This window comes from Haliotis rubra, unplaced genomic scaffold (assembly GCF_003918875.1).
Source record: "Haliotis rubra isolate DU_JTF1 unplaced genomic scaffold, ASM391887v1 Scf15, whole genome shotgun sequence".
NCBI classification, from domain to species: Eukaryota; Metazoa; Mollusca; class Gastropoda; order Lepetellida; family Haliotidae; genus Haliotis; species Haliotis rubra.
In genome coordinates, this window is record NW_025765447.1 from 1,106,108 (window position 1) to 1,124,529 (window position 18,422).

At 40.3% G+C, this 18,422-nt stretch overlaps 1 protein-coding gene across 1 annotated transcript; it reads right to left on the reverse strand.

Annotated features, from left to right (window-relative positions):
• Positions 1-4,255: 4,255 nt before the first annotated feature.
• Positions 4,256-16,772, reverse strand: LOC124270097 (kelch-like protein 24). The gene is given in 4 exon segments (XM_046705116.1): positions 4,256-5,446; positions 5,448-5,672; positions 5,674-6,734; positions 16,715-16,772. Coding segments are annotated over 3 exon segments (1,779 nt in total). The 5' UTR covers positions 6,733-6,734; positions 16,715-16,772; the 3' UTR covers positions 4,256-4,951.
• Positions 16,773-18,422: the final 1,650 nt, after the last annotated feature.

Below are 18,422 nucleotides of genomic sequence, written 5' to 3' on the forward strand. Positions count from 1 at the left end.
TAACTTTGAGCAAAAACCCTAAAAAGGTTTGAAAGAATGTCGACATATTTTACATCACTGGTTAGTGGTGACATATTTATGAATGGATAACTAACAAAACACAGCTGCAGGCCTGAATATAATTTAGAGGCACCCACGAATAAAGTCCTAAATCAGTGTTTTGTGTGAGTAAAGCCAGACCAATTTCATTTCTTGTTTTACGGATCCGCCGGTCATAGTTTTTCAAGAATAAGAAAAAAAATAAAAGCTAATTTTCCCAGCTCAAAAAGTAAAATCCTAATGTTTTGTGGGTTTTATTGGTGAAAACCGTAAATTTACACAAAAGGTTTTTTTTAAGATTGTGTTTTGCCCCATATACACTTCATAAATTGCCAAAAGTAAAATACTTTTAGTATTTATTTATTTTTATTTTAATTTTTTTTCCCTCCTGCCTTTAGGTTTTCTGAGGACAAAAATCCATAAAACAAGAAATAAAATTGGTCTGGCCTAAACTAAAACAATATTTCACAATAGATTACATACATTATTATCGATGACACAATTTTTATATTAATAATCTTTAATAATTCTGCCCATTGACAGTATATCCGATTACTGATATTTTAAGCCAGCCCCAACATCTGATAACATTCATAATGATTTGTTAAGTTTTTCCTTATTCCTGAAACAAAGCATATCCTATTGGCCCAGAATGACTCTTATCGCACCTTGTCCGTTCACATAAACTCACAATTATCACCAGGTGGTGACAAAACAGGAAAAGCATGTGCAGCAAAATTACTTGATACTCAATCAATACTATCATCCTATCAGTTTGTTTTGTACTAAATATACTGGCCACATAAAGAAACTGTGCACACAGAAAATATAAATGTAATAGGCACACAGCGTATTTATACATAAATACATTTGTGAACATAGCAAGTATTGGAGACAATCAAACGCTCATGCACGTGCCAGGCGACGTGACGTCATTGACAGTGGCGTATGGCCTTGCAATGTGTTACTGCACGTGCAGCCCGTACAGATGCACACAACATGTGAAACTCTGAAATTGCTGTCACTGTCGAAAAGCTTGATCTTTGGTGACAAATCCACATGAGAAGTTGCATGCACATCATGCCATCCTCTGTTTCACCAAATCTCATATCCATGGTTACCATGCCTTCTACACAAAAGAGCTACCATTTTATAATAACACATCTCAAACAAGTACACAGTACTTTAGTATTCATTTAAAAAGCCAAAATAAATCTCTCCTTTTTTCTATCGTCTGTCTTAAAATTCAAATTAGAAACGACTGCTCCAGTCTACATTGCTGTGTACGCATCTCTGACACTAAGATCCACCAATCATAAAAGATCTTGTTACTGTGGCAATCAACTTCTGTATCTCTTCAAAGATTCCTATATTCCTGATAACTTGAGCCAGGACACTTTGCTAAATTGGGCTCTGTTTTAGCAAACAAACTGTACTGCAAAATATTGCAAAACAGTCATCTATATTGAGTTCATATAGTGATAAACTGCTAGCTAATTCTGACATTTTTATACAAGGTGTTACCATTAGATTTTCCCCCTCTTGTTTGCAATGAAGTCAACTGAGGATGGTCAGTTCTTGCTGTTTTGTTGTCATGGATACAAGGGAGATAACTTGAGCGAAAAATCACGTTTTGATATTTCATGATTCAACTTTTTTTAGGGAAACATGATTTGTGAATGACGTTTTGAGTAAATATTAGTTAAATAAAAAAGTTTACATTATATTGATATTAATGAGTCCCTGTATGCCAGAATGTAGCCAAAAATATTGCATATTGTTTAAAATGCATACTGCAGTATACTGCTATTCTCGTAAATCTATTGTTACTGCTGACAAGTGCCAGGCAGTTTCCTCCCGTCCATGTCAGTGCACTATGTCTACAGTGTACATATGAACAGTTACCAGCACTGTATTGCACAACCTATGTCAGGCCAAAGCTCTGTCTACCTGATATGTGAAAACATTAATTCTGAATATGGCTCTTTTTTGGTATCATGCTGATTAACATACAGTCTACATAGCACCAAAAACCAAAATAAATTTCTACACAAGGACCCACTACAAATATTTTGTATCAATATTGAATGAGAAAACAAGATTTTAGTAAACATATAAAAATCTCTCTTTTCATACCAGCCTACTTGTAGCTATGAGTAAAACGGAACATTATTTGAATTGCTTTTACAGAATTCTAAATGTTGTTACCTCCAGTACAGTACTTCCTCTAAAAAAATCCATAAATAAAGTAAAATAACAGTTTAGCCTTTGTACAACGGCAACCCATCAGCTGAGACATGTATCCAAGTTGAACCCAACAATGTTATGAGTCTCTGTGGCATGAAATGTGAATGGATGTTTAGTCATACAAGTAAATATATAATAGAAAGCCCACGCAAGTCTAGAAAATGTGGCAAGTCTAGATTTCCACAGCTTCATGACGAAAGCTTCAGGGCTCCTTTTCATTATATGTTATTTTTTTTACTGTGAACTTTTATTTCTGTAAAATATGTTCATTTCAGAGACTAGTTGTCAGTGTATCAAACACTGTCATGTCACAGTTGAGTTATCTGAGGTTCAACTCAACGCGAGGGGATGACAAATATATATGGAATATGCAGGGTCAAAGCTTTTACCTACAACATGCACAACTTTAAGTTCAACACAATGGTTTTGACTGTACCATCGTTCCTAGGTCAAACCTCATCAGTCTTATCCAGAAACCTCAGACCTTTCTCTGTACATTGTATACAATCCATCAACTCCCAAATATAAAACCCCACAAGTAGAATCATGTTCCTGACAATCCTGGAAATGTAATCAGAGAGAACTGGGATTTGAACCATGATTTACAGGTTTCTGGCATGCCCAAGGGAGGTAACTCTGCATACAAATTGTCTTACCTCACACAACAGGGCAGCTGTACATAACAAAAGAATTCTATCTTCATTTGGTCAGACTCAGTTCTTCTTTATAGTGAGATGGACTGTGCAGTGACCGTTTCCACATAGCCTTAATCTGAGCAGTGGAATAACCATGATAATGGAGGTTAAAGTAACCATGGTAACATATTCCACTCAAATGGTCTGATGACTGCTGACAACAGCAGACACTATAATACATTCAAGCAATCATGATATCAATAAATCTAACACAATAGTAACCATGGTAACACGTTCCACTGAAATGCTGTGATGACTGCTGACAATAGCATGCACTAAAAAACAGTAAAGTGATTAATAATATCATTAAATTAAATACAGTGGTGCATCTATCACATGAAGGGTTTTGAACAAAAGTTATCTGTACAGCTACACATCAATTTCATAAAAATGGTGTTCGTGTTCTCTAATAATTAATTTCAACATTGTGATACAGCAAGGATGCTGTTGTACAAAGCGGTCTTAGCTCTAAGGTGACCGTAACTCACATACCTTAACATAGTCTTAACGCTTAGGTTGTTTTGTAAAATGGCACTCTGGACTCTACACTAACCCCCTCCTTCCATTCCCATGGTTCCTGCCAGCTGAAATTACCACCCCCACTATTCTCTTTCCACAGATGTGAAGCCCATTTCTGGTGTCCCCCGACGTGATGTTGCTGGAATATTGCTAAAAGCGGCGTAAAACCAACCTCAGTCAGTCAGTCAGTCTTTCCACAGAGGTTACTTGTCATATCTTCCTACGAACCTCTGTTCTAATACAGCCCTTTCATGGTGTGAGTGTTCAGGATTCGTGATTGGTTGCAATCAGATTTAGTTGTGGAATCAGCGACGTTGTTTCAAACGTGATCATTCGCCCAGACTCGGTAATTTCTGTATGCTTCGGGAAAACTAGAACCTCTTCTCCTGCGCGATGCGCAAACATTTCTTCTAAACAGAACTCAGTCATGTAATGGCAGATCAATGGCGTCTCTGTCGCCCTCGGTGACAACGAACAATCTTGCCATCAAATGTCTTGTGTGCCACAAGTCCCCGGCAGAGAAGTAAGATGTTTGTGGCCCCATTTTGTTTGCATTAGTCAAGTTGGATCTAAGTCTGACTGACTGACTGACTGAGTTTAGTTTTACGCCGCTTTTAGCAATATTCCAGCAATATTACGGCGGGGGGCACCAGAAATGGTCTTCACACATTGTACCCATGTGGGGAAACGAACCCGGGTCTTCGGCGTGACGAGCCAACGCTTTAACCACTAGGCTACCCCACCGCCCCTGGATCTAAGTTGATGTAGCACGTGTTCTGACTGGATAGAGAGAAGGGAGATCATTTGTGTTGCAGTTTTTTGCCGCAAGGGAATTTTACAAGAACCGGGAAATATGGCCGTATTAGAACAGAGGTTCATAGGAAGATATGACAAGTAACCTCTGTGGGAAGAGAATGACCCCCCCCACATTACCCCTTGATTTCAGTTTTGCAAATTCGTACACTACTCAGACTAACAGTCCGAACAGAAATCAGCCTCAGTGTTGGGTTGGTTATCTCAACAACATGGCAGCCAAATGATACAAACATCTAAAAGGTTGTTTTGATAGAAGCGAGGTCTTCATGTTAACTAGTTTACACGCTTCTAATAGTCTTATCTTGACAAATGATTCATTGGTTACTGAAAATCAAGGGTTAATAATCAGAAATTGCGAGAAGTAGAGGAATGGATTCAGGTGTTACTGAATGTTAATCGAACTGTGAGTCCCGGAGAATTTCCATAAGGATATTCATAACATTCATTGACTGACAACTCTGAGTTTTCTGTTGAGATAATATCAACCAAACCACGTTTCTGTACAATTGTAGGAAATAAGATCGATAACAAATGAGAAGTATTGAGACATATATCTAGTTGGCTGGATGCCAAGACTCACACCTAACAAGGTTGTTTGCAGAAACATATCTACAGGGTTGGATGCTGTGACACCCCTAACATGGTGGGTGCGGCACCCTCTCAGTCTGGCTCTGGGTACGCTCCCGCCTCTGTTGACACAGGAATACCCTGACACAACCATAAGAATACATAGGCACAGGGATATTCCCAGAAGTAAACCATCGGGTGCTCTCAGGGTCATAATACTCAATCACATCCGAATACAAGTTGTCTTTCGCGCCTCGACGCCGACCTCCAAAGGCATAAAGCTTTTCATCCAGGACACACAGACTGACGAAGTCTCTGGGGTAACTCATGTCTGGGAGAATGTCCCAGGTGTCTGACGCAGGGGAGTATCGGAACACACCTTCCAATCCAACCACATAGATCTGGTTGTTAAGCAAACAGGCTGTGAGACACATGTCGTTAGCTGGCAGGCCTTTCTGAAGGACACTGCACGTCTTAGTGACAGTGTCGTAACACTGGACTGTGTTGGTAACCATCTCCTCATTGTTCTTGCCGCCAAATAAATAAATCTTCTTGCCGTACGATAACGAAGCCCATGTTTTCTACACCTGTGATCAGGTGACCTCCTTCCTCCCATTTGTTTGATTTCTTGTCCCACATCTCGATAGACGCCAAAACGCTGTCCTCATCAAATCCTCCCAGAACACAGATGAGGTCATCCACTGCAGACATCGCATGGCGCCTCCGAGCATGCAGCATGTTGGCACCTCGTAGCCATGTTTCAAAAGTTGGATCATACTTCCAGAATTCCCGAGCTTCGCAGACCACCTGACACATAAATTTCATCCCCTATAGCACAAGCAGCAAATTCATTTCTCTTTTTGAAGGGAAGAGCTTTAAGCGAACAGAATTCTTTTGTGTCTGACCTGTAATATTCAACATCATTACTTAAGCCATCCATCAGCCGTCCGCCAAGTAGGATGGCACTCTCAAAGTATTGAAAGGAATACCGAGGTGTGATCTGGTATGACGGGAGCATATGACGACGTGAAGGGACAGTATGATACAGCACAGCCTCCTCCAGCAACTCCTTGCCCTTGTCTTCGTCTGACAGATGACCAGTCTTCACAACAACGTCCATCAAGTAACTCTGGCTGATCAGTGGAAACTTTACACATTCAAGGACCTGGAACTTGTAGCTGAGTCTCCTCTCTGAATCAGATTCCAACCACTTGACTGCAGCGTCAAACACCTGCTCCTCAGACGTACAATTCAGACGTCTGTCTCGCAACAGATCTACAATACAGTCCATAGACAATTTGGAAAAATCATCATCCAAAAACACTGCTGGGAAATGTTCACAGGCAAACTTCTTTGCAAAGTTGTAAAGGGGCTTGTGAGCATGGATGTCAGCCAGGGTCATTGCAGCGAGACAATTCCCATCGTTCATGTTCTGCTGGAAATATTGGACACAGAGCTCCACTAGCGTCAGAACCTGAAACAGATGTGCCTGACTGAACAGTTCCTGGACAATTGTGCCCGTCATGCTCACATTACCTGTGTAGATGAAGTGAAGCACGTGCTCAAACACGGATGCATCTATCTGTTTGATGTCAATGACATCCTTGAAGCTCTCCTCCATCCCGGATGAGAACATGGACTTGAAGTAAGGGGACCCCGCAGCAAGGACGATCTTGTGGCAGGGAAACTTGCAACCTTCGATGCTGATCACAATGTCTGTGTAGCTGGAGTCGAGACGGAGCTTCTGCATGTTGTCAATTAGGAAGACGGTCTGTTCCTGACTGTGGTAGCTGCTTTGTGTGTCCTCTTCTGCCACATGGGCGTCCCCTCCTCCCTCCCCAGACATCATCGCTGAAACACAAGCAGATCATTGATGAAACATAAGCAGATCCTTACTGAAACAGATTGAGGCTGAAGCATGAGCACATCAAGGCTGAAGCATGAACACATCAAGGCTGAAACTAGTGTTGGGAATTGGTTGAAATCTCACAATTGATGACTAGTTCATTACCAGAGAGCAAGCATAAAAAAATTGGTTAGCGTCATTTTGCAGATTTTCCTATTCAAGTTGTTATTGCAGATAAGTATAACGTGGTTCTCTGTTTTGTTTATATAGAAACTGCTCAAATTTCATTTGCAAACTTCACATCCAATGTAAAATTATGCAACCTGCTACTTTAAAGTGATGACTAATATGTCATGAACATAGACTTCCTGGAGTCTTAAAGAAATATGAAGTCATGACTTTTCAGTAAGTGAAGTGAGTTTTCTATTAAAGAATTAAACATGTTTTCAGGCCCTGACAACTTCTGAGATATGTTCCATCGTCAAGTGTTTCAAACACTAAAACAGTAGTGACAAAATCGTTTGTGTTCGATTATGAGAAAACGTGATCGATTGCTTGGTCGTTTGGTCACTGCAACCAATCTTCGATTATTTCAATTAATCAGAACACAACTAGCTGAAACATGAACAGATCAAGGCTGAAACATGAAAAGATAAAGCTGAAATATGAGCAGATCATGGCTGAAATATGAGCAGATCAAGGCTGAAACATGAGCAGATCAAGGCTGAAACATGAGCAGATCAAGGCTGAAATATGAGCAGATCAAGGCTGAAACATGAGCAGATCAAGGCTGAAACATGAGCAGATCAAGGCTGAAACATGAGCAGATCAAGGCTGAAACATGAGTGCAGATCAAGGCTGAAATCAAGAGATCAAGGCTGATCAAGGCTGAAACATGAGCAGATCAGGCTGATCAAGGCTGAAATATGAGCAGATCAAGGCTGAAATATGAGCATCAAGGCAGATCAAGGCTGAATCAAGGCTGATATGAGCAGATCAAGAAATATGAGCAGATCAAGGCTGAAACATGAGCAGATCAAGGCTGAAATATGAGATCAAGGCTGAAACATGAGCAGATCAAGGCTCAAGGCTGAAACAAGAGAAACATGTGCAGATCAAGGCTGAAACTGAGCAGATCAAGGCTGAAACAAGAGAGATCAAGGCTGAAATATGAGCAGATCAAGGCTGAAACATGAGCAGATCAAGGCTGAAACAAGGCTGAAAATATGTTGAAGATCAAGGCTGAAATATGAGCAGATCAAGGCTGAAACATGAGCAGATCAAGGCTGAAATGAGCAGATCAAGGCTGAAACATGAGCAGATCAAGGCTGAAACATGAGCAGATCAGGCTGATCAAGGCTGAAACATGAGCAGATCAAGGCTGAAACATGAGCAGATCAGATCAAGGCTGAAACATCAAGAGAAATATGAGCAGATCAAGGCTGAAACATGAGCAGATCAAGGCTGAAATATGAGCAGATCAAGGCTGAAATATGAGCAGATCAAGGCTGAAATATGAGAAGATCAAGGCTGAAACATGAGCAGATCAAGGCTGAAACATGAGCAGATCAAGGCTGAAACATGAGCAGATCAAGGCTGAAACATGAGCAGATCAAGGCTGAAATATGAGCAGATCAAGGCTGAAATATGAGCAGATCAAGGCTGAAACATGAGCAGAAGATCAGATCAAGGCTGAAACATGAGCAGATCAAGGCTGAGATCAAGGCTGAAACATGAGCAGATCATGAGCAGATCAAGGCTGAAACATGAGCAGATCAAGGCTGAAGATCAAGGCTGAAATATGAGGCAGATCAAGGCTGAAACATGAGCAGATCAAGGCTGAAACATCAAGAAATATGAGCAGATCAAGGCTGAAACAGATCAAGGCTGAAATATGTGCAGAGAAGATCAAGGCTGAAACAGATCAAGGCTGAAATATGAGCAGATCAAGGCTGAAACATCAAGAAGATGGCTGAAATAGGGGCTGAAGCAGATCAAGGCTGAAATATGAGCAGATCAAGGCTGAAATCATGAGCAGATCAAGGCTGAAACATGAGCAGATCAAGGCTGAAACATGAGCAGATCAAGGCTGAAATATGAGCAGATCAAGGCTGAAATATGAGCAGATCAAGGCTGAAACATGAGCAGATCAAGGCTGAAATATGAGCAGATCAAGGCTGAAACATGAGCAGATCAAGGCTTAAACATGAGCAGATTAAGGCGGAAACACGGGGATAAGATATAAATAGATCGCAGACAGTTCTGGAGGAAATAAGAGAAAACATCAACTTTGTGTAGATCACCATTTTTATTAGTATTTGGCATGACTTGTATTTCCAGATAGGTAATAAGGAGACTACATTCAGCTGTCCTATTTACTAATGGTAGCCATGGTAACGGGATGATCCCTGGAGCACGGTGGTGTAGTGGTTAGCTTGCTGGCCTCTCACGCCAAAGGCCCCTGTTCGAATCCCGGTGGAGACACCAACATTTGTGACCTGGGTCTCATACTATGAGAGAAACATCGTGTTTGATTCTAGGCGCAAAAATTAGCATTATTATTATTATTATTTAGAATGATGGGACTACATTCATGTTTCCACGCAGGTAATTGCTTATCCTGCTGGTTGTTCTGCTATATTCTTGTCTTACACAGTTGGTTTAACAACACCCAAGTCAAATTAACAGTAGGAGAAGGCCAATATTCTAAGTCATGTCATAAGCAACTAAGGTATGATAACACTCAATGAACAGAATCAAGTCACGGTGACCATCAAATCCATTACGGCACTCTGAACTGCAAGCATTGGTCAGTAGAACCTTTTCTAACCTTGGATACCAAACAAGTTAAAATTCTACATCGCAATAGCTTGCTTTTTAATATTGTAGACAATATTGACAAGTTAATTATCAAAAGTAATTGAGTAAACAACAACACAAGTTCAATATTTAAATGAATTATTTTCAGGAAGATTAGTTAAGATCAACTTAAACCAGGCCACAAGCAACCATAGATTGACAAAGTTACTATGGATCAAGTGGTGCGTACAGTGCTTCTGATTCCTGCATGATTCACAGTAAGACATATACCATTATTTTGGTCACCGGAGGTTGTATGCAATGCTAACCAACAGGGAAAATACAAGCTTCTGTCAAGGTGTGTGTGAGTGAGTGTGAGTTTAGTTTTACGGCACCCCCAGCAATATCCAGCAATATTGACAGGCTTCGTACATTGTACCCATGTGGGGAATTGAACCATGTGACGAACGCTTTCACCACTAGGCTAGGCTACCTCACCGCCCCACTTCATTGGCCACCTAAAGCCAGAGTACTGATACAGGCTTCCATAGAACTGCAAGTACCTGTACCGAACATTCAAAGATCTAGTTGTACTAGTACTGACTTCCACAGAACTGTTACTACCAGTACTGACTTCCACAGAACTGTTAGTGCGAGTACTGACTTCCACAGAACTGTTAGTGCCAGTACTGACTTCCACAGAACTGTTAGTGCGAGTACTGACTTCCACAGAACTGTTAGTGCGAGTACTGACTTCCACAGAACTGTTAGTGCGAGTACTGACTTCCACAGAACTGTTAGTGCCAGTACTGACTTCTATAAAACTGTCAGTACTATAGTACTGACTTCCACAGAACTGTTAGTGCGAGTACTGACTACCACAGAACTGTTAGTGCCAGTACTGACTTCCACAGAACTGTTAGTGCTATAGTACTGACTTCCACAGAACTGTTAGTGCGAGTACTGACTTCCACAGAACTGTTAGTGCCAGTACTGACTTCCACAGAACTGTTAGTGCGAGTACTGACTTCCACAGAACTGTTAGTGCCAGTACTGACTTCCACAGAACTGTTAGTGCCAGTACTGACTTCCACAGAACTGTTAGTGCCAGTACTGACTTCCACAGAACTGTTAGTGCGAGTACTGACTTCCACAGAACTGTTAGACTGCGTTAGTCGCGAGTACTGACTTCCACAGAACTGTTAGTGAGAGTACTGACTACCACAGAACTGTTAGTACCAGTACTGACTTCCACAGAACTGTTAGTGCCAGTACTGACTACCACAGAACTGTTAGTGCCAGTACTGACTTCCACAGAACTGTTAGTGCCAGTACTGACTTCCACAGAACTGTTAGTGCCAGTACTGACTTCCACAGAACTGTTAGTGCCAGTACTGACTTCCACAGAACTGTTGCCAGTGAGACTACTGACTACCACAGAACTGTTAGTGCCAGTACTGACTTCCACAGAACTGTTAGTGCCAGTACTGACTTCCACAGAACTGTTAGTGCCAGTACTGACTTCCACAGAACTGTTAGTGCCAGTACTGACTTCCACAGAACTGTTAGTGCCAGTACTGACTTCCACAGAACTGTTAGTGCCAGTACTGACTTCCACAGAACTGTTAGTGCCAGTACTGACTACCACAGAACTGTTAGTGCCAGTACTGACTTCCACAGAACTGTTAGTGCCAGTACTGACTTCCACAGAACTGTTAGTGCCAGTACTGACTTCCACAGAACTGTTAGTGCCAGTACTGACTTCCACAGAACTGTTAGTGCCAGTACTGACTTCCACAGAACTGTTAGTGCCAGTACTGACTTCCACAGAACTGTTAGTGCCAGTACTGACTTCCACAGAACTGTTAGTGCCAGTACTGACTTCCACAGAACTGTTAGTGCCAGTACTGACTTCCACAGAACTGTTAGTACCAGTACTGACTTCCACAGAACTGTTAGTGCGAGTACTGACTTCCACAGAACTGTTAGTGCCAGTACTGACTTCCACAGAACTGTTAGTGCCAGTACTGACTTCCACAGACTGTTAGTGCCAGTACTGACCCACAGAACTGTTAGTGCCAGTACTGACTTCCACAGAACTGTTAGTGCCAGTACTGACTTCCACAGAACTGTTAGTGCCAGTACTGACTTCCACAGAACTGTTAGTGCTATAGTACTGACTTCCACAGAACTGTTAGTGCCAGTACTGACTTCCACAGAACTGTTAGTGCCAGTACTGACTTCCACAGAACTGTTAGTGCCAGTACTGACTTCCACAGAACTGTTAGTGCCAGTACTGACTTCCACAGAACTGTTAGTGCCAGTACTGACTTCCACAGAACTGTTAGTGTACTGACTTCCTTCCACAGAACTGTTACAGTACTGTTAGTGCTGACTTCCACAGAACTGTTAGTGCCAGTACTGACTTCCACAGAACTGTTAGTGCCAGTACTGACTTCCACAGAACTGTTAGTGCCAGTACTGACTTCCACAGAACTGTTAGTGCGAGTACTGACTTCCACAGAACTGTTAGTACCAAGTACTGACTTCCACAGAACTGTTAGTGCCAGTACTGACTTCCACAGAACTGTTAGTGCGAGTACTGACTTCCACAGAACTGTTAGTGCCAGTACTGACTTCCACAGAACTGTTAGTGCGAGTACTGACTTCCACAGAACTGTTAGTGCCAGTACTGACTTCCACAGAACTGTTAGTGCCAGTACTGACTTCCACAGAACTGTTAGTGCCAGTACTGACTTCCACAGAACTGTTAGTGCGAGTACTGACTTCTATAAAACTGTCAGTACTATAGTACTGACTTCCATACAACTGCTAGTAATGACCAGGATACTGTTAGTATTCCTGAAAAATACCTACATATATATGGGCTTTCCACCGTAGTACCAGTTAAGGTAGTTTTCTCCATACCGACATGACAGTGGTACTTGAGCAAACTTCAGCAGTATATTAACAGGGCCATGCACCAGTATGACCGCCCAGGGACACTGTGCCGATGTACACCAATGTCACCATGCCCATTTACTATGGCTGCCACATCTGCCACCGGTTACTTACAATGACTGGTGATGAAAAGGTCCAGATAGAATTTCACACAGACCAATAGCGTGACTGATTTGCAGCATAGCTTGACTGACATGAAAAGCCATCTCAGGTAAGTAAAATATTTTTCCCAATCAGATATACAAATTTATGTTCATATTATTATATTCACAAATCATACTGTTAGTCTGAGGTTCATACTGCCATAGTGAAGTCAAAATAACTAGTTACTGCCATTATGAACTCAGTCCTAACTGTGTAAGATCGATACTGCCAGTGTGATGTCAACACCGTCAGTGTGATGTCAATACTGCCATTGTGATGTCAATACCAGTGTGATGTCATGCCATTGTGATGTCAATACTGCCAATTCAGTGTGATGTCAATACTGCCATTGTGATGTCAATACTGTTGGTGTGATGTCAATACTGTCAGTGTGATATCAATACTGTCAGTATGATGTCAATACTGCAGTGTGATGTCAATACTGTCAGTGAGATATCAATACTGTCAGTATGATGTCAATACTGCCAGTGTGATTTCAATACTGTCAGTGTGATGTAAATACTGTCAGTGTGATTTCAATACTGCCAGTGTTATTTCAATACCGTCAGTGTGATGTCAATGTCAATACTGCCAGTGTTATGTCAATACTGATACCGCCAGTGTGATGTCAATACTGCCAGTGTGATGTCAATACTGCCAGTGTGATGTCAATACTGTCAGTGTGATTTCAATACTGCCAGTGTGATGTCAATACTGCCAGTGTGATTTCAATACTGTCAGTGTGATGTCAATACTGCCAGTGTGATGTCAATACTGCCAGTGTGATGTCAATACTGTCAGTGTGATGTCAATACTGTCAGTGTGATGTCAATACTGCCAGTGTGATGTCAATACTGCCAGTGTGATGTCAATACTGTCATAAGCCAGAGAGATGTCAATACTGTAAGTGAGTGGGTGGGTGGGCGGGTGAGTGAGTGTGTGAGTGTGAGTGAGTGTCAATTTCTCAAAGCTAAGTAAAACCTAGGTATATTGGTATTTATTAACACAGGATGAATCTAACATCAATATTGTTGCATCAGCAAGAAAAATACTGCATCAGCTATTCATTACAGAATTCTCATCTCTGACACCAGCAAATTAATGGCTGTGAGAGAGTGCCACGCCCTCATTGTGTTATTGTCATGCTGTGTTGAGAATATCATCATGATCATTGACACTCAAAAGCCCCACATATTGAAACAGACACACAATGCCAATCACTCTCACAGCTGTCGACAGCTGCTGCAGATAGAGCGCACATCCAGGCAACATTACAGTATTGAAGTATTACCAAGATCAATTAATACAGCATCACGATTCGGCATTATAGAATATTATAGAATACACTTTGTCCCAATTTCTATCAAGGGTTTACATTTACAAGATTTATACCAGCTCAGCCTCAATTAATTTACAACAGTGGGATGCAGTAAGTGAATGACTGGTTATGGTTTTATTCTGTTTTTAGCAATATTCCAGCAATATCACAGCAGGGGACACCTGAAATGGGCTTCACACTGTACCCATGTGGGGAATCGAACTCGTGTCTTCGGCTTGACGAGCGGATGCTTTAATCACTAGGCTACCCCACCACCCTGTTTTTACATCAATATAACTTGCAATGTTATCATATGTACTGCAATACAGGAGCTCTAAACCAATGTATTGCATTGTGAACCGTATCTGAAATATTTAAAAATATGAATATATATGTTAAATCTGAAAATAGATAGACATTATTACACAACTGACTATGCTGGTCACGCCAACACATTTAAATTACATAAATCAAACATGCAGATGGTCTACTGGATCATCATCACCATCATCATCACTGCCATCTGAAAATGTAAAAGTTTGATAAATGCTCATTATAAGTTAAAAGAGGTCACCTTGGTAACAGACTTAAATCATGTCTGAAAACAAGCAATGTAAATAAATGTTTTCAATTAAGAATTCAATGTTGTCACATGATTATTTTATTATATTTGTTTGTCTCTTTTATGTTAAAATGAATATGGCTGAAGATGATTAAATACATGGATGATCATGTATCACCAATAATCAAAATTATCAGTAAACATGGTAAAGATGACTAAATACTTAACACATGCTAATCCTCTTTTACAAAACCTACCTGATGGATCATACACATATTTCCTTCATAGTGGAATTAGTGAGTGAGTGAGTTTACTTTTACGCCGCACTCAGCAATATTCCCGCTATATGGTGGCGGTCTGTAAATAATTGATTCTGGACTAGACAACCCATGGAATTAGTAGAATGTGTTAATTACACAAAACGCTGTCAAAATGATTGGAAACAAATATGACTAGATGGGCCTGAAAATTATATCTATGTCACCTTGTATATGTCATTTCTGTGTCAGTCTCAGACTTGATGAACTATGTATGGTTTACACTGCTTTTGGGGGGCTTTGTTCAACATCACACTCAAGCATATTCCAACTGTATGACCCCAACAGCAGTTCGTATGTAATATGACCTTGACTGGACAAACCAGTGATTAATATCATGAGCACCAATTATAACCATCCTAACAAAATATGCATGTTCATTGTTGGAAAAAATAGAAAACACTGTTGTCGACCTAATCTAAACTGAAATTCTAAACGATATTGATGACATAATTATCATCATTACATATTCAGTTGATGTCTCAGGGAAAATAGCAATGTTTGTTGCATTCCCAAAATTCCAGCAAAATTATCACACACTGGGGAATTAAACCTCAGGATTTGTGCGTTACAAGCAAGGCTATCCCAACCCCCAGGGATTTACAGGATGCGAATTCCTGCATCCTATACGCATAAAAATTTACGGCTTACCTTTAGAATACAGCACCACAAACTTTAAAAATACGTCATAATACCCTTTTACGTAATGTAATGTGATTTTGTTCGAAAGCACGTTCTCGAAACAATGCCCTATGACCCCTGCATGGCAACACGGTTGTCTAGCACGAGTGCGTATAAGCTCCGCTCACTGGTGTTTCATCTCTACGAGCTATGTCATTGCATAAGCCCAACGATGCTGAGGTGTTATGTTTTGTGTATTTTGTATTTTTTAAATTTACATATATATTTTTGTCATTCAGTAATTTGCACCATTTCATAAAAAAGTGGTTTATTAGTATTTTATTTTTTGAAGCAGTAATAATGCATTACACTAGACACGTCAGTCATGTTTGTGCCCGTTCGGTCAATGCATTCTATTTATTAGGATTAATTCAAGGGGTTAGGGTTAGGGTTAGGGTTAGGGCTAGGGTCTAGGGTTTAGGGTTAGGGTTGGGGTTGGGGACCTAATGCAATATAGTAGGTACATGTCCGGTGGTTGGGTCAATGCATTCTATTTATTAGGATTATTTCAAGGGATTAGGGTTAGAGTTAGGGCTGAGGAGTTAGGGCTGAGGGTTTAGGGTTAGGGTTAGGGACCTGTTGAATGAATTTTTTTAAAAACGCAAATCTAATAATGTTCATGAGCATTTAATACACTGTAACACTCAACAATGAATACTTTCAAATCTGAATACACATACATAATACTGCCTAATATATATCACTTTGCCCCTAACTGAGATGATTCAGTGAGTTCAATACCATAGTAAAGCAACAAAATTACAATGCATGAATGCATAAAATACAAGAAAATGAGACACTTCAAAATGTGTGATACTTCAGCATTTGTAAATGTCATCATCGTGACAATTAACTCAATTAATCACAATGTTATGTCTAGTCAATCTAAAAATATTGAGTATCACTGTAATATTTAAGACATTAATGAATACTAAGTGAAGCTGTTGAATATTACAACCGGTAATGAGGATGCACACTTCAAGTCAAACCATGCCCACGTGACCTGTCACTTGTGCACAGCCACAGGTTCTCGCTCGGAAACTGATCGAATTATGAACAACACGTCAAATGTGTAGATTACGAAATGAACCATGCAAAATATCTGTCACGAAGACGATACATGCTTATAACGTTGGTTAAATATTAATGTAAACTTGTACTTTAACCAGAATCACTGACAAAAGAACAACAAAATTAACTTACATGCAGCTTCGCTACTGTGATATAGTGTCAATATTTACTGAATACAGTAACCGGAAGTAACTAAAATCAGGACAACTCAAAGGTCACGAATAGATAGTGTAATAGCCAGGAAATTCCTGAAAAAAACGTGAGTGCATAGCTTCCGTTCATTATCAGCTTTGGCTGCGACACCGTAATGAAAGTATAGTACGGAAATTTAATATTGCCGGCTACACTCTCCTATCCAGTGTCCTGTGATAACTTATCGCTGTGCTGGAGTATGTGCGGGTTGATATTAGGTGACGCTCAGATACCATTGTGTAATCTCAGATATCATTGTTCTGTTGAATCAATGTGACATCATACTCCGCTACTGTTTATGCTACTGCAGTATTACGCCATCCATTGTTCATTACGTCACACATGGATACCGTTAAGTTATTATGGGTGGGCTATATTTTCTTGGGTTTGTTTTCTTGAAACCGTGTGAATAAATGAATGTTCCGTGTGAAGTTCAAGCTATTTCACAAGGGTTTGTAAATGATCGATCGGGGATAGGGCAGCCCAGTGACTAAAGGGAAACAAAATTCTAGCCGGGCTAATTAATTAGCCAGCGCAATGGTAGTTTTGGAGCAGTAAGAACGTACCTCGTTGAAAACCAGGGGAATTCCCTTGAATCATCACGTTTGATCGGAGTCATCCTCGATAATCTCCATCGTAAGTGGTCAACATCATTAGCATCGATCTGCGCAATTGGGTGCTTGAAGTGACAATGCTATGAACAAATATCAGAATGTTACGTGTTCCCAGAAGCTGGAACGCTGGAACAAACTCAAGTTTCTGCATTTTAAAAATATAATATGCTATAAAATATCACATTACCTTTCCCATCATATCAACTGAAAGTGATCTTATGGCTCTGGACTTTGACTTGACTTTGGCTTCTTGTTTCTTTCCATTTTTTTAAAAATTTCGTATTTCTGCCATAAACGATCATGAACCTTCAAATATAGAGCCGGTCTACTGCCACTGGTTCCTGATAATAGCCTGCATGGTGCTGTTGATGCAGTACGACGTTGAACGATGTCACAGAGTCCGTATCATTGTCACCATTCATTCATGTTACTGATGAAATAAGCAGTCTGTGAAGTTCATATTGTTGGTGCTTTTATTTAAAAATAATTTATTTAATATAAAAATGAGTTTATAGACCTATGAACCTATCAAACTTCAAATATCGAACTCGGTTCCAGATATCTCACTATTTAGTTTCATTTATCTCCTATTGTGTTGGGATATCTAAAACTATATTGAGATATCTTCAATATTTAATTTTACTATTAAAAAATAATTTAAAGCGGCACACGGTCTGGGTTCTACCTGGCTGCCTTACAGTTGCCGTTAAGGCAAGTGAGCGTGACAAGAGACTGGGCTACCGTCTGTAATTTCAGATTTGATGCAATATCTACACGCATTTCTGAACGCTTACTGGTAACTCGAGATATGTGAATATTTGGCTGTCACAATGCGCGCTTGTTAATTCATTTCTCCGGCCAAAGCAAACATACAAAATGAACGGTGAAATATATCAGGTGCCATCATTTGGAAATACATGTAGCTTGATGATCATAGTTTACATTTTTTAAAATGTATCTTCACAGGGGTAGCATTTTTGGATTTCGGATGGGGTGGATGATAAGATGACAGAGGTTGATTTGTTTCCTATTAC